General features: G+C 40.7%; 1 protein-coding gene and 1 long non-coding RNA gene across 4 annotated transcripts in view; one reads left to right on the top strand and one right to left on the bottom strand.

Moving 5' to 3' along the window:
- Window positions 1-19,531, bottom strand: part of KCNK13 (potassium two pore domain channel subfamily K member 13) — a 57,357-nt gene extending 37,826 nt beyond the window's left edge. For 2 of the 3 annotated variants that reach the window (XR_015288428.1, XM_023927717.2), the window contains exon 1: window positions 19,177-19,531. Coding sequence is in view for 2 of the 3 variants with exons in the window: in XM_023927717.2 (XP_023783485.2) it covers window positions 19,177-19,516 (340 nt within the window). In the remaining variant the exon portion in view is untranslated. The remainder of the gene's footprint in view (window positions 1-19,176) is intronic. The other variant, XM_086894358.1, reaches the window with a different exon arrangement.
- LOC111929902 (uncharacterized) lies at window positions 14,107-15,246 on the top strand. Its single transcript, XR_002864925.2, has 3 exons — window positions 14,107-14,320; window positions 14,407-14,580; window positions 15,090-15,246. It is a non-coding gene; the product is annotated as an uncharacterized LOC111929902 (long non-coding RNA).
- Window positions 19,532-20,413: the final 882 nt, after the last annotated feature.

The following is a 20,413-nucleotide window of genomic DNA, read 5'->3' as shown; positions in this document are numbered from 1 at the left end:
TTTGGGATGTTAACACATCCACAGTTCAGTTGAAATGTAAGTTACAACCCTGCTTTCTTTCCTGAGGTTATTACCAAATGTGTGAGCACATCAGGTACAGATAGAACTAAAATCACCCCGAAACTCAGCTCCTCTACATGGACTTGACAGTCATCACTGATCTCTGTATGACTTTGATCAAGTACACACATTTTGATGTTCAATACAGGGTATTACTCCTGCATTTTGATTGCTTAACAAACACAGAAGTCAGCTATATGATGTATATGGTATATGTATAAACAACTAATCTGAAAACACGAAAATCTCATATCAAGTACTGATAAATTTGAGGAAAAAAATGCAGGTTTGGTTCATTTTTATATATTATTTCACTTTTTTTGTGTAGGTGTGTAAATGAATGCAGGTCTTCTACAGCATGGCATGTGTCAAATACACATTCACACAGAGGTGTCACAACAGCCTGGGCAGCCCTTCTCTGTAACTTCAGCAAGGAATCAATCTGTAAGATTAGAAATCTTAATTTCTAAGTGCTGATGAACTGAAAAAAGTAGTTTCTGCCCAAGACTAAGCCAATCACAGCCCTGTACCTGCAGATCAGCACAGTCTGCAGGCATGGTGGCCTTGGCACTTTGGCTCCTGGTGACAAGTTCAGGCACCCTTGGCACTGCCTTGTGACATAAGGGCAGAAAGGCTCCCAGCTTAGGTTTCACACCTCAGGCATAGACTTTGACTAGTGACAATGAAACTGTTACTGCCATGGTTCATTGTGTTATGTCAAAGCGGACAATGACAGCTTTTCCAATAAAATACTCTTAATTTAATGAAACTAAACTGGTATCAGTTGCAATCCAGAAAGGTTCAAGAGATAATAATCTCTCAAATGCTGCAGGATTGTTGTTTTAATTGCTAATTTGTGCATGTTTTGACTGTAATCACTGAACCCTGTGATGGTCCCAGAGGTTGCCATGGTGCTGCTATAAGCTTTGGCAGATTCTGCAGTCCTCAGATCAACACTAGGAGGATTTACTCAAAAGCATATACTGGGGTTTTTCCTTTGCTTCACACATTATAACTTCAAGCCTATTTATTTTTGTCACAATACTTTGAAAATTTTAAACATAAAATTAAATGGACACTTAAGACTTGAAATCTAATAAATCTAAAAAACAGCTAGTATTTCTCCTGAGATTGAGGTTTTACAGAACGCTTCACTTCTTCTGTGTCACCTTGCTGTAAAAAAGGCCAGTATGAAGAAAGTGAGTGATACTTCATTGTCTTTGAACAAATTAATGGAGAAAAAAAGGCAAAAAAGAAATTTTATCTACATTTATGTTTTATATGTAATTGCAGAAGGAAAAATTAAAACTTATTTCTGCAGAGACCTGTTTATATTTTTTACTTACTCGAAGTAAGAAAACAGGTAGTTCTGTTACTTCAGAGTCATTAGTAAGATTAAGTATAAGCATAAGGTTAAGCATTTGCATAAATCTGGACTGTATTTCAGACTGTATTTCATTGTTCCTCCACAAAGTACCCATAGGTCCTAAATAGCAATTGCTGTGAATAAGCTGCAGCAATCCAGCCAGACTATCCAAATCTTTCATGCTAGGAGTCGAGAGATGGCCAAATTCTCTTTGTACCCTTGACCTATATTTGTTGACTTTACTAGGCACTGGCAATTACAGATTCTGTTCAAAAACACTAGTGATGTTGCCTGATTTTATTGTATTGCAAGGATTGAAATAACCAAACACCTGGGAAGTCAGAAGCTTTAACTCTAAGTCCTGCTTGGCCACAGGGAGGCTTCAGGCATTGCTTTCATTCCCCAGAGAGTACCTAAACCAACCAACTCAAACACAGTGCTGGGACTGAGCCTTGTCTGTGTCTTCTTAGGGAACCTGTGCCATGGTGCCAGCTTAACAGGAGGAGACATGGAGCATGGACACAGAGCTGCCAGGGAATGTAACGATTGTGTTGCCTCCTCTTTCATTTTACCAGTATAGTGAAGTTTTGCCACTGACTAACCACTTACAAATGCTGTTAAGGGGTCACCTTTCACCCCTGCCCTAGGAAAATTAGGTTCTTCACATGAATCTGCTTCTGGAAAACCCATTCCTGTCAGCCCCCTAGTTTATTCCACAAGACTGCTGCCTCAGGTAAAAGCTTGTGGGAGCTTCTCCAGATCTCTGCCCTAGAAAAGCACTCTTCAGGGAAGCCAAGATCCAGTTCAACACAACCTCAAATCCTCAGTCATGCCTGTGTTGTCATCAGGAGCAAGGTAATGGTTAGGAAAAAATGGACAAGTCAACAAAGGTGGGGGAAGAAAAAAAAGATTGAGTGCGAAGTCTGTGGTCATGGAAAGCAATTTCATATAAAGTGGAAAAAAACATTCATAGCAGCATCTGTTGAACTTCTGCTGACTTCAGACTCCACAGTTTTACTGAGTCCTGAAACAAAAAACAAGATCCAAGAAGGCTCTGAGAGGGATGTGTTTCTCCGAACAAACTAATGGCAAACACAACATTCTCCATTTTAGAAATAAATTTTGAAATAAAAAACCCTACTGCTATTGCTGCTATTTGACACAAAACTGAATTTCATGATTATAGAAAACAAAACCTAACCAACTCATGTTATTTCTGAGTCTAATCCAGTGTTTGATTTTGCATCTACTCTGCTGAGTATCTTTTTGTTCTACATTGCTTAGTTCTGTGGTGTCTTGCATAAATTTCCTTGTTTGGATTTCCTCTGAAAGGGCAAGTGCTGAAGACAGTACACAGCTATAAAATCAGTAGTCATATGCTTCAAAAGTATTTGTCATTCTTTTGATATGGCTGTTATTCCCATTACTTAAAAGATGTCTTTGATGTAATTGAGGCTTTTACTCCTATCTATAGGACTTTTGATCACCTCTTAATTAATGAAGCAATGCCAACCAATTACATTTGCATCTAACACAAAGCATATTGTTAAAACTTTGTCATTACCGCTTTCTTTTCTTGCATGCTAACGCAATGTTGTAACCTTAACATTTTCTGCCTCACTGCTGCGGGGAGCATTAATCAGTAAAGTTATTCATTCCATTTTAACATTTTTATTAACTGGCAATTATACATGAAGAGATGAAATGTCTGCATAACTCATGACTCTCACGATGCTTCTTTCAAGCCAAGTAAAGTTATTTCTTCCATTTTAACATTTTTATTAACTGACAATTATATATGAAGAGATGAAATGTCTGCATGGCTCATGACTCCCAGGATACTTCTTACAGCCAAGTTTACAAAATACTTAAAATGTATCAGGACCCTACTGTTTTGCTCTGGACAAAGTCTCATTAAAGCTATGGAAGGGAGCTGCATACCCTGCAGGTCTACATTCACATTTTATCACTTATTTGAATTATCTAGTCTGAGTTAGAGCTCTGCAAAAGCACAAGAAATGGTGGGGAAGGCTGACTTCACTTTCTTATATTTGTGTTGATCAGCACTGTTGGTTTTTTTGCCAAGGAGAATTTGAATTTGGTTCTGTATTTAAGGCAGAGTTTTCTGACATCCTCTGTGAAACAAAGAAGTATCTTTGCTTTCTTTGGATTTAAGTAGGATTCTGTTGGCCACCATAGATGTACTTCATCAGGCAGAATAAACTGACTTTTTACCAAGTCCCATAATAGTTACTTGATGTGAAGAAAAGCCCATGTTGCCAGAGGCTTGATTAATTTCTAATTTTAAAAATAGAACATCTTTGAAAAATGAAAAACAATAAGGGAACAAAGAAAGTTACTTATACTAGAATTGTTTCTGTGTAGTAAAATAAACAAGGAATTTTCTAAAAAAACATTTTTTCATGGGATATAACAAAGCTTCAAACCCAAGCAATTCACAGAAACGTTTTGGTTTTGACATATTTTTCCCAAAACAGAAACAGTTCTGACAGTTGTCAGAAACATTCTGACAACTGAGCAGCCATCATTCTTAGTGGTCTGCTAAAGATCCCTGGTTTCCTTGTGTGTGGCTCAGGCACAGCCCCACTCTGGCTTGTCCAGTCACAAGTAACTCATAACCCCAAAACGAGTTTGTCACAGAGCCAAAGGTTCAAGACAGCCCAGCTGTGCTAACAGTCTCAGACACACAGCACCTCTCAGGCTCCCTTTGGCATGGGGAGAAACTATCCTAATTCCAGGAAAAGGTCCCAAACTACCACAATACCAGAAAGGTTCCAGAAACTACTCTTTTTTAGATTCAGCAAGTGAAGTCCTTGGCGCACTCGGCAGTGTGCAGAATCCCTGGCATTACATATCTCTCTGCTCCATGCTGCTTTGAAAAACGAGAAAAAAATATATATTCCTGCAGATAACTTTTTGTGTATCATCTGTAGAAACTTTTGAATTCTCTGTGTGAATGGTATATTGAGCCTGAACTATCTCCATGAGGTCACCTTCTCCCTGTGACTCCTTTGAAGACAGCACTATTGCAAACTGTCCTGTGACACTCTGAGCACCAGCACTGTGCCCTGGAGCAGTTGCAGAGTTGAGGACTTTACTGGGCCAGTTACAAATCACCAGCCAGCTCCTTCCTCAGTAACTTGATTGTCTGCTTTGTAAACAATTCTCTTAAGAAACACTTCAATTTGATACCTTGTATTATATGGCAGCACTTCAGAAATGAAGGCACAAATACTTTGCAGCCTAATTTACCATTGAAGGGTAGACAAAATGATGACAAAATTTTTGGATTTACAAGAGATAAAAAGTAATACTCTTTATTCCAGGTCAGAAGATTAAGTTCAACTGGTGTCAGGAGGAGATTACCCCATAATACCCACGTCTTTGTAGCTGGTTACCTGCATCCATGATTTTGTGGATGCAGGTATAGTGGATATAGTGGAAAAAAGGGCCAGGGCCCACTAGGCATTACCTGGAAAATAAGACTTGCAGAATAGAACTGAAGACTAAGGAAGAAAATATTTTTTGCTAAAAACAAGTCCTTCTTCAGCTACAAGAGGTACAAACCTGAAGTAGTGGGGGAATAGTGGGCTGGATACTGTGAGCCAGTAAGAAAGGTCCCATATCCCTGATTACAGAAGACTTACAGTATTAGATAAATGCTTCTACACACTGCTTTGCTCACAGCAGCTTCCATCTCACAAATCCCAGGCATCAATCAAGGCACAAGGGTTCAGTTTTTCCAGTTATACAGTTTGTATACCAGCTAGTAGATAGGACAAAACAGCAGAGGGTGGGGAGAGAGAAAAGTAACTGCATTTCCAATCAAGATGCTATTTAACATGAAAGGTAAATAAATTATGTGATTTTAATGCTTCAGCCCAATCAGAGAAGTCTCCCCTGCTGTGGACACTCATTGTTTTCCTGAAAATTTATAGCCCTTTACATTTATTCCTTTCTTCCACAGCTATTTTACCTTACAGCTTAGTCACCCAACCTTTCTAATATCATAGCAAGGCAAAATCTGGCTTCTGACCCTCAGATCCACCTTACTGCAGAGAGCTGTACCTCAGACCACTGGCCTGCACTTGGAGCATGTCCTGAGAAGTGCTTATGGAAGTCAGAGCAGCACTTCTACTCACCCATATTTCTTGTTTTCTTTTCTCTCTGTGCTGATAAGGTGCTAATTATCTGTTAACTCAAAAATATCTCAAACTAATACTTAAAGGTAGTTCACACTTTTTAATTACTCATTATGTCATGAGTTGATATGATTTTGTCAGGATTGCAAACAGTTGTCAATGCTCCCCTGTTAATCTGCTGAGGAGGTAATTCTAGGTATGAGACTGTTGTAACTCACAGCTCCAGCAGCAAATAAACACAGAATAATGAGCTGGTATTTTTGTGCATTTTTGAGATGATAGATTTGGACTACTCCCTATTACTTTGTTCTTGTGAAACATATTCTGTCATGGAAAAAAATTATCCGTTTGCAATTAAAGTGCTGCTGATATTGCCCAGGAAAATAAAAAAAAAATATGAAGAAGCACTACTTTAAGTAACTGATTCTAACCAGCACTTGACTTACCCTAGTATGGACAGTTACACTCCAGATGGTCAGAGAGATTGCTCAACTGCAAGGGAAATTTCTCCTGAATAGCTGAGTGGGGTGTGGGCATGAGTGTGTACAGTGCGTGTGAATGACAGCAGGATCACCCCAGGGACCCCACTGAATCAGAGCAGTTTTGAATTCCAGCTAGGACTGCACAGGAGACCGATAAAGGATGCCCCAAAAGTATGCAGAATCAGTGTCAGTTAACACACTTGTGCCCTGTCTTCATCAGCTTTTTGACTGCTTAAATATCAATGTGGCTGCCTCAGAGTAAAGTGACTCCTTAGCCTAGAGGAGAATTTTCTGGGGTGGATATTGTGTCAAGATAGATCCTACCAGTGGCACTCACAGTGTAGCTGTAGCAATGTGAGCTGTTTTTCTGCAACAAGGATTGTGCAGAAATCTGCATAATTTTCTACATCCTTAGGAAGGTTCCCAGCATGTTTGGGACAGCACAGGAGAAGATTCTGAGCAGGAATGACAAGCTGAAGTTGAGACAAGAGGGAAATTATATATATAGAGTGAGCATTTTCATCCTAAATATATGTTCCTGGATCACATTAGTTCCTTGTTCAAGAAATTCTTACAGTGGCCATAGGGTGGGTCTCTCCCCTATCCATACATGTAGATGAAGTTTTAAGTTCAGAGCTCTTGTTTACAATGAGATTATGCCAATTTTAAGCCTTTGCCACAGTCAAAGAAAACGAGCTGCATCTACTCCAAGTGATATTTTCTGCAAATGCTCTAAGGAATTAAAATGATTCCCACTGAAATGGTGAGAAGAAAAACAGGCATTTCCTGTGTGAAATAAATGGACAGACATTATCAATGAATGGATCCTTTCATTATGTTAAAGGTCTTTTCCTCTTTAGGAAGTTAGCAACAAAGCCTCAAGCTCAAGGTCATTAATAAAGAAATTAAATGTTGTGGGAGCAAGCATCTGTGCAATGCCCTATTGTCATGTATAAGGGACAAAATCTATCTTGGGACTGATTATAGAATCACAGAATAATTTTGGTTGGAAAAGACCTTCAAGATCATTGAGTCTAACTGTTAACCAAACATTGCCAAGGGCACCACTAAACCATTAAAGTAAATAGCCCAGGAATACACAAGGCAGAAGGTTTCGGAGCATAGCTTCATTATTGAAAGGCAAGTGTCCACATTGAACATGCTCTTTATCCAGGCCTATGTCTTCAAAATATCTGAAACACCTGTGAATCAGGGACAGACATTTAACCTGGATAATTTTCAGTGGCACTAAAAGACAGCTAGATCACTTTAGTTTGAGCAAGGTGTAGTGAGTACCTGTGCTGCTGCTGTAGTTCAGCAGGTGACTCTAAGCTTGTGATCCTCATTCTTAACACCTGCCTGCCTACTGGCCCCATTTCAGGGTGGTCCTTTCTGTCTGCAGTTGCCTTGATCGCCTCTACTGGTCCTTCCCTCCTAATTTCTGCCAGTTTGCTCCCCAGGCATCTGCTTTAAAAAGTAATGTTATCCAGCTTACTGCAGTTCTGCCTTTAACGTGGATAGAAGATTGAAAGTAGGATTAACATATTATTTTATGATGGGATATTTAGGTTGATGAGCCTCAGTGATAATGGGAAAGAATTTTAGGAAAAGCAAATACATGAACTAGTATTGTTGAATGACATTGGATGTTTTTTATTTAATCTGAACTAAATTAAAAGTATAAGTTTGTTATAAAACACAATTGTAAAATCACCTAGTAAACAAAGCAGATCTGTATGTGTTTTGAGCTATATTAATGTTTTCTTCAGGATGAGAAGGCTCTTGAGCCAGATTGTATGAAACAGTATCTATCCCTTTGAATGCTGGTAAGATTAAAAAAATCTTAAAATTATATGCAACAACCTCAGTGCAACAGTGTTCCAAGATAAGACATAGACTTGAAGACTAAATAAAATCTTACTTCCAAATTCAGTATTTTGTCCTTCATTTGAGTAGTAAAATGCTTTACAATCCATATAGAAGTATGGTGCAATAGATGGCTTTTATGTGATTGAAAGTGATTGAAAGCTCACCCACTTTGTTATTTACAAGCTCAATTTTAAACACATCAAGAAAATGGTTCAAAAGTTTCTACAATAGGACCTCATCCAGTTAATTTATTTTTCCAGAACTCGCCTGAATCAGTTCTTGAGGCAGGAGATAACTCATTCTAGGAGAGCAAGAGAAAAACCATCTTTAGTAGGAACCTTTCTCCTTATACAAGGACAATTTGAAAAGCTTTTTTAAATGCAGCTTCAGCTGCAAAAATTTACAAAATATTTAGTACTTTGTTAGGACAAGCCTGTTACCTGCTACCTTCTATTGTTCTGCTCTTTCAGATTCCAGACAAAGAAATTGGAAGGAACAAATTTGTAAGAACATTGAAACCATCACTAATGGCCCTCAAGAGTAACTAAGGACACCCATGAGTAAATATTTTATTTATTTTTGCAATAGTTTAATACTATAACTTCTGAAAGTGACAGAGAACAGCCAGAACACAGCATCCAGCAAAAACATGGCGAAAATACCTTTAATGTACCTTTACCTGGAGGATCAAAATTAAACTATGGGCAAGGCTGAAGTTTTACAGAGGGTGCCAGGACTCTTCTAATGTTGCAGGGTTGTGGTTTTCAACTTTTCTGAAATGCAGCACTTCCTTCAGCACAAGGATGTTTAAATTTGTGGTGAAAGAGGAAGGAATGGCCAGTACTGCTCCTTGGAGCATGTGGACAGTTTTAAGAACCTTCTCATTGAGCCACAATCCAAACTTGGACCTGCTGAATTGATAAACTAGGAATATTGCAGCCTCAGAGGGATGAGACAGACTCTAGCTCTCTGAGCAGATGAGAATTTCTATTTAAAGCATTATACACGAAAAATGAAAGGAAGAAAAGCAGCCTGTATAACAAAATTAACTCCTACTTAGAAAAATAAGAGAAACTGGCCATTACAAAATATTTTTCTTACAACAAAACAGCAAAACAGTGCCAGTGTATAGCATAAACATAATGGAAAAAAGATGTGATGTAGGAAGGCAACAAAAGGAAGATATATTATAAAAAGCAATTATTCTGCAACATGAAAGAGAAGTTGCATATATGGAGAAGCTTTTACCCTAGCAGCACTATCCTATTTATATCTTTATGGAAATAATTTCAGAAAAAAATATTTCTGCCTCTAATTGGAGTATAATATTTATCTATTTTCCATGCTATTAATGGAACATGCTTGTTTTGCTCTAACTAAGTTGTTTAAAATTTTTGAGCTTGACTATATTAATAACTTTTAAATATATGTATAATTCAGTATTGTACCTGTTTGGTAGGCATTATCCTCTACCAGAGAGAATCAACAAAGCTCAGCTGCCCTTACAGGCAGGTATGAAAGAACCACTAGCACAGATGTGCATGAGGAACAGTCTATTTTAGCAAGAAGGCTGGACAGCTGTGTTGCTGTGAAGTTTTGACCAATTACCACAAAGAGCCTTGTGGAAAAGTATAAAATGGATGCAAATACATGCTTAAAATAGGAAACTGGGTTTTTTTAAGTCTGCACCTGCCTTTACTACTTTTAATTCAATGTTTTGCTACTCACTTCGGAGTTTTTTTACTGTGTTAGGTTTTCACACTAAGGAATGTATACTTTCCAGTTCTTTAGTTTTCTAATAACTGGTAACTATCATTTTCAGCAGAACTACTTTCTATTAAAACAGTCATGCCTAAAATAGGCATATCAGTTCTGTGTGAATAAAATCACATTTAGGGTCTTATTCTCACAGTGAGAACAAAACCACCTCAAACTCAAAACCGGTCTGAAAAAGCCTGGGCTATATTTGCAATCAACAGCACCTACTGTTATATTGAATTTTCACTTGTCAAGAAGTCTGAAACACTTCCATGAGCCATATTCTGCCTTCAGGGATAGCAGTGTGAAATCAATGGAACACTGAAATCTCACAAATGCTATAAAAATCTTCATGTTATAATACTAAATATTTTTCCTAGCAATTTAAATTATAGAATAATATTTCACTATTTAGCTACAAAGCTTCTTATTTTTTTTTCATTTTTAATATTGAAACAATTCTGGTTTTAAGTATTCTTAATGTGCTGAAAAAACTTTAATATATGCACTGCTGGTGTACCAGTCACCTGAACTTTTAACAGTGGAAATAATTCCACTGGACAAAAGTACTATCCATGAGTAAACATAAATAGCAACACAGTCTTTATCTTCAGGATTTTATATCCTGACCAAATTATTCTAAAACTCAGTTAAGACAGTCAGCTAATACTGGGATTTAACGTTACAAGGCTTCCCCCCAACATTTATGATATAATTTAGAACAAATTTCTCCCTCTTTGTAAATGTGGGTTAATCCAAGTCAAAAAAATTATTTTATATTAATTACTATAATATATATCATTATATGAACTGCCTCATTTGTTTAAATAAGTGTTTTTCTTTTCTCCATCAAACTTATCCCACTTCATGGCATGTCAAATCTTCTCAGCCCTGATTAGGCCCCTGCTTTCAACTAAAAAAGCAAGTTTTCCTCCAGGAAATAGGAAAATTGTGTCACTACTCCACGACTCTAGTCAGAAAACCCTCATATGCTGAGTGCTACAGTCCATAGAACTCATCTCCAGCTCAGCCTGCAGCAAGCTCCTCAGGAAACTTCTGGCTTGGAAAATTAGAGATAGCTTAGAAGTAAATATTAGGTAAAAGTAGTAGGATAATAGCAGGGCTATCAGTTCATGAGGTAAGGAGGCTGGAGAGTGGCCTGGCTGGGGAATGGATGCATTCTCCAGTTGACCCATCTGGAAGAAGGCAACACCTCCTGGAGCTTTCTTTGGCTTGATGTTTGTATGCCAGGGGGCTGCAAACGTGCTGATCTCTTCCCCTTTCTGCCAAGGGCTGCAGTGCAGCAGCGTGGGAATGGAGGCTCCTTCTCATGCTCATCCAGAGGACTGGCAACACTTAGTTCATACACACAGGGCTCCTACGTGGTCCCTGCTGCATGTCACCTGAAGGACTACATTCAATTTACAGCACTGTTTTGTGCAAAAAATGGACAATAACAGTGCTTTTCTTGTGCTCTTTGTCTCCAAGTCATAACAGTATATCAAACACAAACAGAAGGAGGTACAGCTGCCAGAACAGAGACTTGAGCAAAGTACTTAACTCCTTGCATGACCAAGTTCTTCAAAGTAATGTTCTGTTTATTTTTAGCTGGTTTTCTTCATGATTATTTTCTCATCTACGTTTGTTTTTTTTATGGTGGTTTTTTTTTTTCATCCCAGCAGCAGTAAACATATTGTTATATCTAATTTCGCTGCTTTAATTAAGTAAGTACTTCTCAGTCCATGGTCAGTTCTATTTTGGGCTTGTTTAAAGTTTATTTAATTTGAGACATATACCAAGCAGGGCAGCATAACTGCACATCTCAAGGCCTGCTTGGTCCTAATATTAAAAAGTTATTTTATTTCCTGAAGGTTTAAAAAAAATCTAAGAAGTTCAGTGTAAATTCTTTTTATCTGCAATCTAAAAGTACAAGTAAAAATGGCAACAGAACAAGACTCTATATGCAGTGTAATTAACACCTTCGTTTTTTGGGGTTTTTTTTGAGGATAACAGGAATAATGAACACATACTATCACAGAATCTGGGGGAAAAAGCCCTGGCAGAGGCAGAAGAAGGTCATCTCATCCATCATCCATTCACTGCACAATGATGGGATTAAGGATTCTGCATAATTCTTGTGGGGTGTCTGGTGATGAAGTCTCCATGTCATTCCTAGGCAGACTGCAGACTTGCTTCACTTCATTTAGAAAACTTTTTCTCATATACAATCTGAATCTTCTTTGTTGCAATTTAAGCCCATTCTTTTTTATTTCTTCCTGCCATTATTCCTTTTTAAAGACTGGCAAAATGTTTGTAATTTTAACTTGCCTGGAATTTCAAACTTTTCTATGAGTTGCCGAAGTCCTCATTATTGCTTTAGTAATTTCTTTGAACATTCTAGAATGCAGTAATCTTAAAAGATACTTAAAAAGATACTTAAAAGATCTGACAGATTTAGGGATTCTAACCTGTTCTTTTACTTTCCCTTTCTTATAAGTGTTAATTGTACCACACACCAGTTCAGAGTTGACCTTTTCAGAAGACTGATACAGAAAAAGCCATTACACATTTCAGCCTTCTTGAAATCATTTGTTGAGAGCTCTTTCTCTTTTCTATACAGCAGACCAATGTTTTTCTTAGTCTTTCTCATCACTATTGCTCTGATGAATCAGTTTACATCACCCTTGACACCCCTTGCTAATAGCATAATTTTGTATCTGTTCTTGTGCTTCCATTTTATTCCTTTTATTTATCTTCACTGAACTAATTTTCTATCCTTTTTCTGCATGCTTCCATCTTATGACAGAAATTAACTTAAAATTTTTATGTTTGTCTTTTACTACACTTCCTGTCCTCCTATATTTCACATTTGGATCCCTTGAGCCAGTATCATTCATATCTTTTGTCCAAGAAACTGATAGTCCCCCTTAAATAATTTTTCTTTAGTTTTGATTTCTCTTAGATTCCAAACTGTGGATCTGTATTTAAAGTTTTGCTCTCAAAATTCCCTGGTTTTCTGTACTTCTTCCTTTCCCTCTAAAGAATAATGAACTCTGCCACTCCATGGTCACAGAAGTTGCCTTCTACACTTACTAGGTTAAAGTCAAATCCAGAAAGGTTTTCTCTTAAGTTGCTTATATAGTTCAAAAACTTACTAGGGAATTTGTGCTCAGCTCCCAGCATATTCACCTGGAAACAGGTAAATCCCCATATTATTATAAAGTATTGCCTTGGAAAATGCCAACTCCTCACACAAAACTTAATCCAAATCTTTATAAGAGAGTGTAACTGATAATGTGATTTCCTTTACAGAGTTTGAGTGCTTTTAACTACTTACTGATCTCATTTAATGAGAAAGAGAGGGACCCTTTGGCAGAGAAGTTACAGTCAGTATTGCCAACAGTGGCAGGTTGATCTGGTTCTGCTGCTGCCTGGGTCTCCATCTGTAGATTGATAGAGTGAGATTAATTTCACCAAAATTTCAACACTAATAGTAGAAGTATGAACCTTTGCACTTGACACATCAGCTATCTTATTCTAGTCAGGGAACAGGCACATTAGGACATATAAATACATGTGATTTATTTTAGATATCTTCTGTAAAACTGGATAACTGGCATTAACCGAAGTAAGAAAATTTACATGTGAGACAGGACCTGGCTTTTCCCCTAACCTTGTGGATTACGACCACATGGCTTAACTTTTATTTTAACCAGTGTCCAAGAGAAAACGTTATAGGCTATGACACATGTATCTTTTTTAGATCTTGCTTATAAACTCAAGATTCCGGGTTGCTTTAATTTTATACTTTCTTTCTACTACATGATTAGTTTTAAGTTTTTTACATTGTTCTGCACATAGCAGAGACTGGTGACAATCCCATCATTATAACCAATGTTCTCCTTTGCACATTTTCTCTTTATCTGTTTTATACAGATCTATCCTATATCATAGAAAGCTTTTGGTAAAGTTAGAGTAAACCATCCACTTGAGCATGTCTTTCAAAGGTAGGCAATGTTCTAGTTTATTAACAGATGCAATCCAAGGCTGGTGGCCATTACAACTTCAGTGCGTTGACAACTACATGGTATTCTCTGTAAGGCAAGAAAATGGCCTCGGTTTATCTGCAGTTTCCCTAAAAAGCCTTTTGTTCTTAAGATGCCTTTCTTGCTCTGCTTATGGCTCAGTGACTAAAGCAGGCCTTTTTGAATTATTAGAGCTGTTTGCAGCTTGTGTGCAGTTTAGGGCACCACAATATGTGCAGTGTCAGGAGTTGGACACAATGATCCTTGTGGATCCTTTTCAACACAGGACATTCTACAGTTCTATGATTCTAAATAATTCAGGCATGGTACTGCTAGGTAAGGGCAGACTGTTTGGTCTCTGTGACACCAGGAGCAAGCTTGGCCATGGCCACAGGTGGAGCATTTAGTGTGGCTGCCATTCTTTGCTCAGTCTATACACAGGAAAGACAGGGTGACCTCAAGGCTACAAGCAGTAGTCCAGCTCTCTGGGCTTAATGACCTTGGTGGTCTGCTGGGTATTATCACATACACTTTCCTTTCACACAGCTGTGACTCCACTTAGCCGGAACTGCACTCACAGTGAAAATGAGGAAACAGGTTCTTTCTAGCACTTTTCAGAACTCTTTCCTTCACTCCAAGACATGGCTGTAACATGGACACTGTGGTTGTTTCACCCTATACAGACTTTCCCATTAGCAAACAACACTTCCATGAGCAACCCTTTCTGAGAGGCTGCTTAAAGAAGATGCTATGATTCCTTCTATCCCTTCTGTACAATACACCATGTGGATGTTCATTGCTGCCTATGGTAAAAATCCCAGCCTTCACTCCAAGCAATTTTACCTTTTGGTCCTCAGGTAATGTATCAGTGGACAAATTTATTTTCTCAGTTTGTTCCAAAACTTTACACCTTCAGCCCAATTTGCTGCAACATTTTCCAGAGAGATGCAAATTTCGACAATTTATCCAGAAAATATATCTCATTTTGCGAAGATGATATAATTTCCTCCTTCGCCTCACTGCCCACATAGTTCACACAGAGAAGACAGGTACAAACTTAAATACAGAAAATTCCATTTGAATAGGAGAAAAAGACCCTCTTTTAATGTGAGGTTGGTCAAACACTGGCACAAGTTGTCCTGAGAAATTGGAGTCTCCACCAAGAGAGATACCCAGACTCCAACAAGGATGCAGCCCTGAGCTGCTGGCTGTCACTGACCCTGCTTGGAGTGTGGGGATTGGACCAGACAACCTCCAGAGATCCCCTCCAACTTCCAGCAGCCTGTGAAAAGGGCAGGAATATCATAAGTCAGTTTGAGAAGTTGCTTCATGCTATGTGTTTTTAAGAAGATACATTTTATTCCAGCTCCCTACTTCTTGGAGGCACTACTGTGCCAAGGTACCACAGAAGTCCTTGGACATCAGAGTACCTGATGATGATTGTGACTCTACAGTCTAATGCTGCTGAACACCCAGAGCCTACCTAATGCTGTATGTCTCTGTATAAAACACATAAACATTCATTGAAGTGTTAATTGGGACTTATATCTTGTTTTATTTTCTGGTCTGCAGATATTTTATTAATCTATGCAAAGTGGAATAGTTTCAACAGAGAACATTAAGAGTTCCACCTTAAAATTAATACCCAGACTGGTGGGCAGGGCACTTGGATGACACAAAGGAATTACATTAAGTCCTGACTGAGAAAGAGGTTGCTTTGATCTCTCACATCCTGAGATATTACTACTACCACTTGATTTCTAGGCAAAAGGGACACTAACATTATGTGACAAAGGGTTGATTGAAAGCAAAGTGAGCTTTTGGAAGAGCCCACTGACATGTGTGGATTAGCTGGAAACCTGCTTTAATGGGATTGAGAAGTATTGACACCATCTAATTCCTTGGGATCACTTCGTGCACAGTCTAGGTTGTCTCCTAGTTGGGCAGGTATTTGTGGTTATGTTCTTTCATTCCTAATGTTTCCACTTAGTGCAAAGGAGACCATAGTACTAGGTCACACTGGATGTCACTGCGCAAAAGATGCTTCCAGATTAGGGGTTACAGGCTGAGGACTGATAGTAATAAACACTTTTATAGAGCAAATCCTTAAATTACTAACCTGAGAAATTAATTATTTTTCACTATTCAGCTGTTTAGCTTTGTATTTTCCTGACAAATGCAAATAGGATGGTTATATTTAATTTTGACCTCTTGACTTGATGCACTGATACCATGTTCCAAAATTCACATGACAAACATTTTAGGCAAATCTTAATTAAAAAGACAAGATTATTCCTTTAGTTACTGCAAAACTCTCTACTTTCCTCTGAAATACGTGATGGTACTTCTTTCTAGCTAAAGTACAGGATGCAGTTGAAACTACAAGTAATGTGTGAGTGACATTTTAGCAGTAAATCAAAATGGCTAGGTTCACCTTATTTACTGTGGAAGAAATAAATTTATTCTGGCGGAGTAGCAAAATAATTCCTATTATGCAAAAGATTTTTAAAAAAATGACATAAAGTTTACAAAATAAATAAAACTATTGTTTTTACAGCAATACAAATACAAATTTAGCAATACTCCTAAATATAAAGCCTCCTAAATATTGATTTTACAGCAACTTACATCCTAAATAAATATTAATATAATATAATTAAATATAAATATAAATATAAATATAAATATAAATATAAATATAAATATAAATATAAATATAAATATAAATATAAATATAAATATAAAGCTATATAAATATAAATATATTACCTTCTATACCAGAACATAGTATTGAGTGTAGAAGGTGAACTTCTACATATTAAGAATATGTCATAAGCACCTATTCCTAAAAAACTGGTGAAGAGACCAAATTTTGTTTAGCTGTAGGAATGTACACAGCCACCAGAAGTATAAACAGAAAAACACGCGGAATAAGCCTTCCTACTTTCCTCAGAACTAGCAAGGCTGCAGCTAGAGTAACACATTAATATTGGGGCACTGCACTAGGACATTAAGGAAGACATGGACCATTTGGAAAGGGCTGAGAAGAGAGACAAAATATTGATTTTAGAGATGTAAAACAAAATCTATTGTTAGGATGCCAATATGTTTGATACAAATGCGCATGTGGTTGCAGGAGAACACTCCTGAGCAGCACATCTGAGGAGACCTGGTCTAAGCACAACCCTGAGAATGCCTGGAGAGCCCAGCCTGCAGCACAAGCTGAGTTTAAGGATTTAAATGCACAATAAGTCTCACAAAGCAGAAGTGCTACTGAGAAGATTAAAAAAGAGACATGCCATCGATATGGTGAAAGAGTGCAATGCCGCTGACTAGATTAAGAAAGAATGACACAATTCATAAAACATGCTGAGAAAGTGCCCTCACGGATAAGACTGAAAAAAGCAATGTCAGGTCAAATGAAGGGACAGGATGTAAACTGCCAAAGTCTACAGACCATACACAGTCTGAAAGAAAATGGAGTCTTGAGGACATTTCTGCAGAAATATTAAGGGAACTTGAAAACGTGGGCAACAGAAATCAGCAAGTCATAGAACTTGCCAAAAAGTGTGAGTGGTTAAGTGGATACTTGTGTTTGTGATCATCTGTAGTTAACAGGATCACAGATACACTTCTCTCCTTAACAGTCTTATTTATATAAGACGCACGTTATTCTAGAAACACTGGCATTAGTTAACACCTGTGGGAAGTAACTGTATCACTGCAGAAGGGGTTACAACACAGTGGTTTTCTGAGTTGAGAGAAGGCTGAAGGGACACATTGACAATGGTCTTTGAGTACCTAAGAGGTCATTCTTTTTGAGTACAAAGGATGGCAAGACAAAAATAATGTAAGTCACTGAACTGCTGACATCAGGAAAAACTCAGGGTAATAATGCACAAGGCTGGATTCCTTGTTAAAACTGTGGAATCTCCAACAGTGCAGGTTTGAAATGGCATCTTGGAAAAACATCATGAAAAAAAAGTCCCATATAACTGACCCCCTCTAGGAACTGAGGCAAAGAAGGTGAACTTGAGATCTAGTCCAATCTCATCTGATCTTTTTACTACAATTTTATGGCTGTAGCAAATGTTAGCATAAACTCTGCTTATTTATTTTGATTGTACAAGAAGCACACTTCAAGGGAGATGTTATAATGGCAAACAATCTACAGCAATCCTCAAAAACGGGCTTAACAATGTTATAAATTACTTTAAATTACCAGTTCAGCAGAACACTGAAGCACAGTTCTTGGGTCTTAAAGACTTTAGGTCTAAGGACACAAACCACTCAAATCAGGGCTTGAAGCTGTGAGGAAATACAAAACCAGCCCAATGACACCTTTAACAATAGAATAACCCCAGACTTAACAAAACTCAAGAGAAGGGGTGTGCTGCAGGACAGGGCAAACTCTTATACATCCCACATAAGGCAAGGCATCGCTAATCTCTTCTTCAGGAAAAAAAAAATGAATTAAATAGCCATACCTCAATGTACATTTCATTCGTGGAGAGAGACTGATGTGAATTTGCTATACCATTACTAAGATTTAGTGATCCCATTTGTCACAGTGATAACTGCATACAGATTGCCTGTCTTTAACTAAAGAAAGCTCCCTTCCTCCAAGGCTTATAGCTGCCTGCAGATGCCTAAATGAAGCCTTTCTGTTGACACCCATGGGCTCCCTGGGGTGTTTATGTCAGTTCCTGGTGCTATCCCTTTTCATCTTAATGCACACCTGTCAGCCTGCTTGGAATTTCTATTCAGTATCACCTTCCCCTGAAGGCTCCTTCAGCCTGAATAAACTTGGGTTTATTCACAAGTGAAATAAGCTGTGCCCACCGACTTGATGGTTCTGCCTTGAAAAGCCTGAAGGAGCAAAACGCCGAGTGGTTTGAAACCCAGTCTTTTCCAAGTTGTACACTTTGCAGCTAGACAACACAAAATCTATTTAATTGTTCTTGCTAAGACCAGACGATCCTCAGAAAGGGCCCTTCAGAGCGTACAGCCTATGAAACCGCCAGATCGAAGATCTACAACATTTCCCATAATTTAAAGACATACGGGATCGTTTAAAGCTTTTGGCTTTGGATGCGATTGATCTCTCACAAAGTCTACCACCGTATCCCGAGGACAAGTTGATCCGCGCGGGCAAATGACCCCCGCGAAGAGCATCCTTGTGTGCAATGCCCGGAGCTCGGCCCCTAGCGCCGTCGGGCTGCCCGGTGCTTCTGGGGCGCTCCCAGAGCTGAGCGCTTCCCGCGAGAGGCGCGCCCGCGGCAGCGGCTCTTTGACACGGAGAAGGCAAAAAAAGCAGCAGCGAAGAGACAGGACCATGCCCGGGCACCGACACGAGCCCGCTGTGAGCCCGCGAGGAGGAGAGGAATGACCCATAGCCGGGCCCCTAGCCCGGGCCCCGCCGCCGCCCCTGTGCCCGCCGTCCCACCGCTCACCGATAGTAGAAACAACGGTGCCCACAAAGTAGAAAGCGCCGGTGAAATCCCATCGGGGTCGGATGTCATCGACACGGATGCCGGCCACGCTCGCCTCCTCGTATTCCCGGAGGAAGTGCCGGAGCTCGGCACGGCTGAGGTTGTGGCGCCGGGTGAAGTTCTCCAGGCGTTCCTCCCAGCGCTCCTTAGCCTCCCGCTCCGTGGGCAGCTCGATGGCCGAGAAGACGGCGGCGCCGCACAGCATGTACAGCACGATCAGCACCGCCAGCAGGAGGAACCGCGCGTTGTCCGCGTTGAGGCGACCCGCGCTGGAGCAGCAGCAGGCGCCGCGACACGCCATCCTCCGCCCGCGGGACCGGGCTGCCGCGCCGCCACGCTACGTCGGGGCCCTGCTGCCGCCGCCGGGCATCACGGCGCCGCCCGCCAGCCGTACGCGGGGCCGCGGGGCTCAGGGCGCCGCGGAGCCCGGCGGCGGCGAGCGGCGCTCCCGGGAGCCGGCCGGCACCTGCCCGGGGGCAGGGCGCGGCCCCGGCACGACCCCGCGGCGGACGCGCTTCGGGCTGCCGAGCATCCTGTGGGCGAGGGAACCCGCTCGGCCCGTCCCGTCTCGCAGAGCCCCTCAGCCCCAGCGCCCGCCGCGCGGGGCTCCCGTCCTCGCCAGTTTCATATCCCCTTCCTGCCCCCGCCCCGAGCACGTCGGAGCGGGGCGCGGGGACAGGCACCGCCAGGCGCCTCCTGCCTGCCGGGGGGGGCGAGGCGGGACCGGCGGACGCTCGCCCCCGCCCTCCCCCTTTGCCGCGGGGCTCCGCCGCCCGGTCCGCCGGGCTGCCCGCACCATGGCCTCGGGGGAGCCGCGGGCCGGGCCGGGCAGGCCGCGCCCCCGGGGGCAGCTCCCCTCAGCAGAGGCGCGGCGGCCACCCCCGAAGCGCAGCGCCGGCAGCGGGCAGGGCGGGCTGGCAGGGGGCGGCTGCCCCGCGGCCTCCAGCCCTCAGAGGGGCGGGGGCCGCCCCCCTTCCCGCCCTCAGGTACCCGCCCCGGGCTGTGGGGCCGAGGGGCGCCTGAGGCAACGGGGCCTCTTAGAGAGATCGGGCATGAAACCCGTCAGTCGATGATATGCCTCCCCATCAAAGCCATAAAAATTAGCGCCCTTTGCCAAAAGAGGGCACCTCCTTCTCCACAGGTCTGGTTACCCACCGCCTTCCCGACAAGATGTTACATCTCTTTCCTCAAACGCATG

The sequence above is a fragment of the Cyanistes caeruleus genome, chromosome 6 (assembly GCF_971803275.1).
Source record: "Cyanistes caeruleus chromosome 6, bCyaCae1.hap1.1, whole genome shotgun sequence".
Classification (NCBI taxonomy): Eukaryota; Metazoa; Chordata; class Aves; order Passeriformes; family Paridae; genus Cyanistes; species Cyanistes caeruleus.
Note: the sequence above shows the minus strand (reverse complement) of the source record. Positions and strands in the feature narration are given on the sequence as shown.